The sequence below is a fragment of the Aptenodytes forsteri genome, unplaced genomic scaffold (genome assembly GCF_000699145.1).
Source record: "Aptenodytes forsteri isolate BGI_AS27 unplaced genomic scaffold, ASM69914v1 Scaffold284, whole genome shotgun sequence".
NCBI classification, from domain to species: Eukaryota; Metazoa; Chordata; class Aves; order Sphenisciformes; family Spheniscidae; genus Aptenodytes; species Aptenodytes forsteri.
In genome coordinates, this window is record NW_008794445.1 from 3941967 (window position 1) to 3951803 (window position 9837).

General features: G+C 46.3%; 2 protein-coding genes across 2 annotated transcripts in view; both read right to left on the bottom strand.

Moving 5' to 3' along the window:
• Positions 1-163, bottom strand: part of NDUFA6 (NADH:ubiquinone oxidoreductase subunit A6) — a 3566-nt gene extending 3403 nt beyond the window's left edge. Inside the window, exon 1 of the mRNA XM_019474815.1 lies at positions 145-163. Within this exon, the coding sequence (XP_019330360.1) occupies positions 145-163 (19 nt within the window). The remainder of the gene's footprint in view (positions 1-144) is intronic.
• A 633-nt stretch (positions 164-796) lies between these two features.
• The window catches only part of LOC103907790 (cytochrome P450 2D17), an 11685-nt gene continuing 2644 nt past the window's right edge, over positions 797-9837 (bottom strand). The window contains exons 2-9 of the mRNA XM_009290035.2: positions 8964-9135; positions 8081-8233; positions 7268-7428; positions 6958-7131; positions 4461-4602; positions 3652-3839; positions 2560-2701; positions 797-2430 (exon numbers count right to left, since the gene is read on the bottom strand). Of these exons, the coding sequence (XP_009288310.1) occupies positions 2252-2430; positions 2560-2701; positions 3652-3839; positions 4461-4602; positions 6958-7131; positions 7268-7428; positions 8081-8233; positions 8964-9135 (1311 nt within the window). The 3' untranslated portion in view covers positions 797-2251. The remainder of the gene's footprint in view (positions 2431-2559; positions 2702-3651; positions 3840-4460; positions 4603-6957; positions 7132-7267; positions 7429-8080; positions 8234-8963; positions 9136-9837) is intronic.

Consider the following 9837-nt stretch of genomic DNA (forward strand, 5'->3'; position numbering starts at 1 on the left):
AGGGAAGCGGGGGTACGGGGTCGATACGAGGAGGGGCGGGTTTAGTCTCGCAAGGCTCACCGAGGCGTGGCCTTCAAGGTACCGCGGCCTCATGACAGCCTCCCTGGAGGAGGGGACCGCGGCCGGGGAGGGCGCAGCAGCTACCGCAGGCCCCTGGTGACATCCCCCCCCTCGGTCCCTGCCGCCGCGGAGTCACCTGCAGGTGCGGGCCCCGAGGCGATGGGTGACGGGAGGCGGCAGGACGCTTCTCAGCAAGGGCCCCATTCTCACAGTAGCCCCTTCCTCCTACCCGTGCTGTGGCAGCGCCTGCCCCCAGCCCCCAACACCAGCTGGTTGGCTTTTACGGCCGTTTTTGGCTTGGAGATGCTTTCCCCTTCCCGATTATCAATGCTAGGTCTGTATTTTGCAATGATCTATTTATTCCCTTTTGCCTCCAGAGCGCTGCACCAGTCGATGTTTGCACATGCAGATTGGCTTTCTGCCAGTGCATTCTTGCATGCTAGAAGGACTCTCCCTGCTCCAGGTATACCCGCGCTTTGTATCCAAGTACATGATTGCAGGAATCGTTTCTGTTTAAAGTTTAGTTCACTGACAGCTTCTTTTTAAAAACACTTAATGTGTGTGCTGGTAATTATAAACCCAAGCATGTTCAGTTCAGTGTCACTGAACCAACCAGAAAAAAAAAACCACTGAAAAGATCTTGAAAGAGACAGGGTGCTGGCTGTAAGGAGAGAATTGTCGAGTATCTGAGGCAGGTCTGTGAGACGAACGCAAAGAGGAGGGGTGAGAAAGAAGACTTTTCATATAACTTTTATTCTTTCAGGTTATTTTGTAGATGAAAAGCATAAATGTGCAGTTCCTGCTGAAGTAAAAATCTTAACAACGGTATTAATAAGTATTTGCATAATTCAATAGCTTTCATACCTTCCAAAATTACTATTAGAAAGATAGATATGAATGTGTGCACACACTTGCACTCAGTTTCAGAGTTTTTTTTTTTTTTAGTTGTGATTATGCGTAGAAGCTCCTTTATGCTATGGTCTTTTCAGCCACCTGGTTAAAAGGTAGTTACTACTAATCTAAACATCAACATATCTTAACACCTTGCAAAACAATTTGTCAGGAATATTGCAGGAAGAAAGGTAGCTCTGAAATCTACAGCTGTACTGTTTCAAACAGCGTTAACTCCATCCCTTTGTGAGTTCCAAGCCTGGCCAAGAGCTGACTTTATGTAATGCTGAAAAAAGCAGTTTTCAGGAACTATTTAGATAGGAGAGGGTAAATCTAGACACCAGGATTCCTCTTAAAATATATTTATAGGAATTTCTGTATTCCACAAATGACCTGCTTTTGTGGCTGAAACACCATACAGATTATTTATGTACTCTTTCTTAGTATTTACTCTTACAGGAGGCATAGTGTGACATAAGGGTTGTCAGGCATTTCTCTGGATTGAAACTTTCTTTGGGGCTATAAATGAAGGCAATGTAATATGTGTGCAGTAGACAGGAGTATGCAATAAACAAGAAGGAATGAAGGGGATATGTATTTATTGGATGGTAAGATTTTTCAGGAGCACTGCTCTCAAACTGCATTTAAATGTCACCTTGTTGTCAGAGCTGAAGCTCTCTCCCTGCCCACCAGCAGCACGTGCCAAATCAGCTGATGGGCCGTGGATTGTTTTTGAAGGAACCAAGCCAGAGCTGGACTCCCCTGAGCACCAGGCAGAGGCACGTGCTGCTGTGGGACGGCACCGCGTCAGAGGCGGAGCGTGGCTGGGTATGCAGTGGGGCTAACAAGGAAGGGGGTCGGCCAGGAGTACCTTATGGATTTTTCCAAGTTTTTTTGCTCCTAGAATTGGCAAGACCCCAGGGTTGTCTTTTACCCAGGATACCCTTGTATTTCAGTAAACTGATTCAGGACTAATAATTCTCTCAGTAGCTGCGTGCTCAGTGAACTGCTTCTGCAATCAGTGAGAGCCCAAAGTACAGCAGAGCTGGCTGATTAGGCGTGTATGTACTTGCAAACTTGATCATCATTCGTAACTTGCCGTGGCTGTCTGATTCAAGATCCAGGACTGGAATTAAGCTAAACTATATATTGGGCCAGATCCTTACTTTACACAGCTGGGGACATCGGCACAGACTTGAGAGGTCTTGAGTGGAACCCGGCATGATCCTGCCTAGACCTGCAACATTTCTGACGGTTTGCATTGGTGGTGGTCTCTGAGTGAAAGGAGAGTGGTGTGCACTTATCTTGGGACAGCTCGCACCTGGTATGGGTGTGGGGAGCTCGTGAGGGCAAAGTGACCATCCTCCCGTGGCCTGGGCTGGTCCTCGGGGAGCACAAAGGTGAATTTCTGCAGGAGAGTGGTAAAAAAAATAAAGAGCTCCATCCTGGCCAGCTGTTCCCCCAGGCAGGCACGGCGACCTGCAAGAGAGGGAGTAGAAAGTGTCCGTGAAAGAGGACATTAAACCATGCTGGAATCGCCGCGGGAGGAGCAGATCACCCCTCCTGCTGTGCCTCTGATTTGCAGGTGGAGCCTCCCCTCAGATTTACCTGCTGAGAAAGGCAGGAAGGCCTCTGGTTTCACAAACTGCCCATTCGCATCCAGGAAGTGTTCGGGGTAAAACTCGTTTGGCTTCTCCCAGACTGCCTCATCCTTCAGCACGGAAGACAAGTTGGTGATGATTGTCGTCCCCTGCACTCCTCCACAAGAGGAAACAACTTATGTGAGAACAGCAGCATTATCCTGGCACAACGGATCAGTGCTGGTCCTTCTGGTCTGTGTCTCCCATCTAATAGCAACCATCATTCGGTGGTTCAGAAAAAGGCACCAATCTCCTCTTCTGTGTCTTACTTAAAACAGAGGTAAAGCAGGGTGCTTTTCCAATGGCATATGGTGCCTGCCCTATGCTCTGAAGCATCTGAACTTTTGCAATTTGTATCCTTACAAAGGCCAATGCATGCAAATGACAATTTCATGGTCACACAGTAGAAACAGCCTCTGCTTCTCAGATCCTCCTGGACTTGTTTTATAGCTGGAGAGAAAAAGCTGACTGACAGACTTCAAAGCCCAACTTTCACAGGGGCCATGGGAAATGGCAAAGCTTTCCTGTTTCACATGTCAATGTTCTAAGCTAGAGGAGATATTGCAAGGCTAAAAAAAAAAATCATAATCCCAAGCTTGCATTGCTACCAGTGCTGCCAGGGCAGCTGCCTGTCACAATGGCAGTGGACTGAATGCCAGTGGCATTTGAATAGCTTCAGAGATTAGAGTTTTAACTACTACCATCTTAGAAAAGCCAGTAAGCTAGTGTCGTGTGCCTCCAGAGAGCATGTTAGGCTCCATTACTTTCTCCTTCCAACACAGGCAGGGCAGTGGATGTCACAGCTCATCGAGAAGAAAGCAAACGTTTGCACTGAGCTGCCACTGCAGTTGGGTTCCCACGTAACCAGCACAAACCTAGAGCACAAATGTGACCGTCTGCCTGGTCTTAGCATTTCAAAATGTCCTACTTCAGCGCTCACCAGTGACTGTGATTTGGGACTGGAAGTGCAACGCTGCAGAGTTGCATGGGGTCACCCACAACCCAGGCCTGGCATCTGCACAGGGAGAGGATGCTGCATTGCCTATCTGGCCACGGTCACCTTGGGAATGAAGAAGCCTTGCAACTCGGTGTCCCGGTACGTCATGTGAGGTAGTCCAAGAGGAACAACATCCCCGTAGCGTTGCACTTCATGGATCACAGCATTGGTGTAGGGCATGCTCACTTGGTCCTCCATGGTGGGTGATCTCTCTCTGCCAATCACCGTATCAATCTCTGCTTGGACCTTACCTGAAAGCAGCACAGCTGAGGAATTAGAGTGCCCTTAGATAAGCAGAAGGGGCTGGTACAAGCTGTAGGAAAGCTGGTGGCATGAGATTGGTAGACAGGTAGGGTGAGAGCAGGACAAGCAGTTAGAGAAAGGAACAGAAACTAGAGGGGAATGCATTTGTTTTCAGTTGCTCAGAGCCATCTGTGTAACTATTCTTTGTGCACAGTGTCTTTAATAAAGGTCTTGTCACTTGATGTGCTACCTTACCCCTCCTCTACGCGGCTGAAAGGGTACCTGGGCATGCAGCATTACAGAATAAAAACGGATTAGGACCTATTCTAAATATGGGAAGGTGGGTACTCTGGCCACTGCAAGTCCCCAGGTAGCCTTCAAAGTGAAGGAGAGAGCGAACTTGCCCTTCCAACTCCACTCTCTTCATCAGGGCTTCCCCACTGACACTGGGCCCTGCCGGAACAGCTATGTTTGGGACATGTTTCTCCTGCTTTCTGCTAGACCAGCAATCACCAAAGCTGTTCTTCATTGCAAAATCCCCAAATCATGGAAAACAGATGTTCAGTCTCCTCACAGAAAAATGAGGGTTGAAGGGAACACGCCACACCTCTGCCTGTCCTCTCACTTACCCTGTATTTCTGGGTGAAGAAGCATGTACAGAAATGCCCACTGGAGAGTGGTGGAGGTGGTCTCGGAACCAGCTGCAAACAAGTCTGCGGTCACCAGACGAAGGTTGTTGTAGTTGAAACCACGCTCTTCAGCCGCCTTACCCTGTGGAGAGCAAACAAGTGGGTGATTTGAGCTGGGGTACTTGCTGGGCGAGAAGACCATTATTCCAGAGAAGTACTGGATCACTGAAGCACTAGATCAGTTTTTGCTGACCAAGAAGTTCATTGGGAGAGTAGAGCACAACACAGGCAACGGTCCGTGTATGACTGATGTACTTTGGTAACCCTGTTACCTCCTGTATTTGAAGGTCATCGGTCACCTCCCGTTTCCTGAGAGATGGACGCTAAACCTGCCTTCAGGACAGAAGTGAACACCTTGTGCTCTCAACTCAAACAGACAGCAGGCCCCTGCCACTTGCCGTAACATCCTCCTTCAGAGGAGGTGGAACACAGTTATTCAGGTTTGATCAGATCATAAAACCCACGCAGTAGAGAGGAGGCTGCATTGATGTGGCAAATGCAAAATTAAGAGTATTTTGAGGGGGTTAGCGATAGCTATGCATTACAGATTCTCACTGCTTCTCCCCTGCTATTTTCTTACAATTAAAAAAAAAAAGATCAGGGTATCATTGCTGCCTATTAAGTCTGCAACACCAATTTCAGCAAAACTGGTCTCTCATCCAAATACTAATTGAGCTCAAATTCGTTAGCATATGAGATATGACAAGCTCTCTGCTTGAGTTCATCTGCATGTCTTTTCTAATCCTCTTTATACTTTCCTTTCCTAGGGACTAGCTTCTGTTAAGTTATTCTGTATATTTTGATGCTGTTGTAATATGGATAGCAATTAATAAGGCATTTAAGACTCAACTGTTATTCCAATAAAAGATCTCTGGCAAGGGAGCTATGGGGCTGATCTGACCAAAGTTAACTCAGTAGAGGGATTTTTGTCCTGGTTTCGGCTGGGATAGAGTTAATTTTCTTCCTAATAGCTGGTACAGTGCTGTGTTTTGGATTTAGGATGAGAATAATGTTGATAACACACCGATGTTTTAGTTGTTGCTAAGTAGTGCTTACACCAGACAAGGACTTTTCAGCTCCCCATGCTCTACCGACTGAGAAGGCTGGGGGTGCACAAGAAACTGGGAGGGGGCACAGCCAGGACAGCTGACCCAAACTGGCCAAAGGGACATTCCATACCATGTGACGTCATGCTCAGTATATAAACTGGGGGGAGTTGGCCGGGGGGCAGCGCTTGCTGCTCGGGGATTGACTGGACGTCGGTTGGCAGGTGGTGAGCAGTTGCATCACCTCTGGTGGTTTTTTCCTTCCTGGGTTTTGTTCCTCTCTCTCTTGTCGTTTTACTTTCCATTACAATTTATTATTGTTGTTGTTCTCCCCATCCCACGGTGGGGGGGGAGGGTGAGCGAGCGGCTGTGTGGTGCTCGGTTGACGACTGGGGTTGAACCACAGACTGGCTTATCAGGGGACCTTAGTGAACAGAAGAGAGCTGTGACAAGAGGCAACATGGGTCAGGCTCACATCCACCCCCAAATAGTACTGCTCAGTGCAGAGTAACATAGGTCACGTTGCTCTACCCGTCCGAGCTGGCGGGGCTAATGCATGGACTGGTGCTGCCCGCGCCCGCAGCGCGGCAGGGTTTGTTATGCAGAGCAGCAGTCCAGCCTGAGGACTCGGATGGCAGAAGCAATTCGCAGGCAGAATTTGCTACTATTGCTCATCTGGTGCTTGAAATTTAGTGAATCCGCATGCAGAAACATACGGTGGATGGATGGGCTGATGCAAGTCCCTTTGATTTTATACTGACTTCATGCCTGACTGAATCAAAGGAAAGACTCCTTTTAATTTCACTGAGGTTCAGATTTAGGCCTTCATCTGATCTGTAGGGAACTAGTTCTTGGCAAGCAATTCAAAGACGCACATCCCGAAGGAGATGCCATCTTTCCAAGTCATAGCTTGGTTTAAAGGCAAGCTGCAGACCGGGCAATGGTACCAAAAAGCCACTCTGTTGCTGCTGTTTTGTAGCTGATTTCGAGACATCAGTCACCGAAGCACAGACAAACCCAGAATTTTGCATGTTGACTTGTCCCCTGGCACAAACTTAGAAATATTAGTGAAATCTCAATTATTGCCTTTTAAACGCCTTCAAAATAGTGTAGGCTGGAAAAGAAGGGAGCTGCTGGACACTGAGGGGAAACAGAAGGTAGCAAACAGGGACAAGAACATCAGCAGATAATATAGTCTCTTAAGACAATAAAGGAAGGCATGGCATGAAGAAGTTAACACCTTTCTTCTCAAGATACAACATGGAATTAAAAAGTAGGAAATTAGTAAGGGGTTTTATACAGTTTTACGAGGAAAGTCAGCTTCTATCAACAAGCTTGAACAGGCAGAGGAATTGACCCTGGACCCTGAGGTTCTGCTGGTGTCACCCTACCTTCTCCATTTCCTTTAAAAACACATCAGTGAAATCTCGGATGTAAGCAGGGTTCCAGGTCTCCATGTGCTTATCTATGAGCACATCTATGAAGTCCATGAATGCCTTTTGCCCTCGAAAGACTTTCTGTGGTACTCCAGGGATGCGCAACAAAATAGGCACCACGTTAAGAAGCTGGGATGTCAGAACCAGAGAGAGAGAGAGAGAGAAAGAGAAGATATTATGTGATGTAAAAAGAAAAATAATGAAAACAACGCTCTCAAGCAACAGAGGGCAGCTTCCTACAGAACATATTATGCTCTTGGTTTACCTGAGGCAGGAATCCAGCTTCTTCATTCAAAGAGTTTTCAAACAAATGTAACAGCTTCTTGAATGTCTCATCCCCGTAGTTGAAACGCTCTCCATAGATGGTGGTGCAGATCACATTGCAGACTGCATTATTTACAAGAACACGTAAATTGAAAGGACAACCTAAAAATGGAAATGGAGACCAAGCAATGAAGCTAAGCAACACCAAGCTGTTGGACCTCAGCTGTCAGCAACGAGAATACACAAATGCCTCCTTGATGCCTTCAAGAGAAAAAGCCCCCAAACTACTCAAAGTACAAATACATCATACTAGGAAGTGAAGATGATCTCACCTCTTACAATGATTTGGTTGATCCTTCATTAAAGGAGAAAACTCCCAAGAAAAGCTGAGTTGCAGGGTTGTTCTGTGACTTGACAGCTAACGCTTTGCTTTGTGTCTAGATGACAGGTGATGTGCTGTGAAAACTCTCAGCAGCACTTTTATTGCATTTAACAATATCAATATGTTCCACTAAACTTCATAAAGGTAATAGTTACCCAGCTCTGGGAATAATTATATTTTACCTCTTTATTTCTGTTTATTTCCTATTTGTTTCCTGTTTCAAATGGATTAGCGTTACAGTAGCCACACTGTGTAAAGTAGAAGTGGCTTCAAGGTAGAGCAGGGTCACTCATGTGTACAGACTAGAAACGCTGCATTTGCTTAGGAAGAGAGCACTGCATGCAGACAAATGCGGCTGTAGTATTACTTCTCTCTCTGCATCACTGTATTGCCTTTTTCTGTGATTTCCCCATCCTTCTGGATGTGACAAACCTTCTTCAGAATTGACTGCAGAGCACAGAAATCCCGCTTCCTCCGTCACTCGCTCCTCCAAGGATTTCTTTCCCATCCCAAAGTTCCTCAAGGTAGAGAGCGTGAATTTCCTTAGCTCCTTCCAGACGTGCCCATATCTTGCTATAACAATCCCTGGAATTATGGATGAGCAAGAAATGTCAGGAGCTCTGACCTGTACATCAATCAAAGTTCGCTAGAGAATAGCAAATGTGAGTTTGGAGGTACAGGTCTATGTGGATAGATGAAAGAGTCTGGTCTTGTACAGCTTGTTCATACAGCAATTCTAAAAATGGATTACTGCACCTTCTACTGCATGTGTATGGCTAGCGAAGGTGGAGGGGGTATTCAATGAGAGCAACAAGTGCTGCTAAGGATAAAGGAATCACACCCCCAAAGCATTCAGCATTGCACCCTTAGCTTGTGTGAACCGGGTAGCAGCTTGTGCCACCGCACAGGAGCTGAGGAGGAGACATGTGGGCTGGATGCTGGATAATACTCTGTCTTGGAAGAAAGTTACCATTTTCTTTGTGACGACAACAACATGCACATAGTGTGTGAGCATAAGCACTAACCACTGGGTGTCGGGAGCTACCAGCTCCAACGCTGGCAGGAAAGTTGTACCACTGATAGTGTCCTAACACTGCTGAAGAGGTGTGTGCTAGCACCTGGAGCTGTACTACAACCACTAAGGGGAGCCCCCTTTTCATCAAATCTGATTTTGTCACCACCAAAGGGTGGCAGACATACAAGGAGATTGACCAGAGGGACATGAGGAGGTGGCACTGTACTGAGAAAATCTTCCATCTACCCAGTCCTCCTTATGCTAGTGCCAGCAGGGAATGTCCATTTCCAAGGGACTTGCCTTCAGATTTATTTCCATAGCCCAGATGTTCATATACTGGAAAGTATGGCCGGTCAGCAAAGTCCTCCGATCTGTGAACCAGGGCTTCCTTCACTGTTTTATACCCGTTCAGTACTACCAGGTTGGTCCAGCAGTTCTGGAGATTGAAGACGTTTCCAAACTTCTTGTGAAGCTGCCAAGATAAAAAAGCACGTCCCTGAAAATGAGCTGAATGTAACATCAAAAATATCACCATATCCTTCCTTAGGCCCTTTACTATTTAGTGATTTTTGAGGTGCTTTTACTAGGAGACCTTCAGCTGATCTTTGACCTTTGTCTTTGCAGTGCAACAGATCAGAGCGGTGCCAAACAGCAGCTGAAGCAGGGATCAGTGCTCTGTGAGTGGAAAGATTTAGATACACCTATCCTGGCCAAACTGTTGCCATGACCATTGTGCAAGTATTTTGGATTTTGTCTGACAACACAAGGTCAAGGACCTTTTTGGGGATTTTCAAAGGCTGCATGCTCAGCAATGGATTATTTCCTAATGCTTGTATTTATTTTGATCTGAAAGATTAGGCAAGTTTTTAGTTAGTCTACTTCTGCTAAAAGGAAATATTGATGATAAGGTGATACGTAATTTTTTTTTTAATATGCATTTGTTCCTAAAGATCTACCCAGAGCCCAGTTCCCAGAAACATGGTTGGAAGAGGCAATTCCACACTGGAGTTTCAGGTCAACTTTCTCCCTAAAAGGAGCGTACACATCTAGTAAGACTGGTAACTGGCACACACCCTACATCTGTTGTGATCTATAAGAGACATAGAATCATAGAATCATAGAATCATTAAGGTTGGAAAAGTCCTCTAAGATCATCGAGTCCAACTGTCAACCC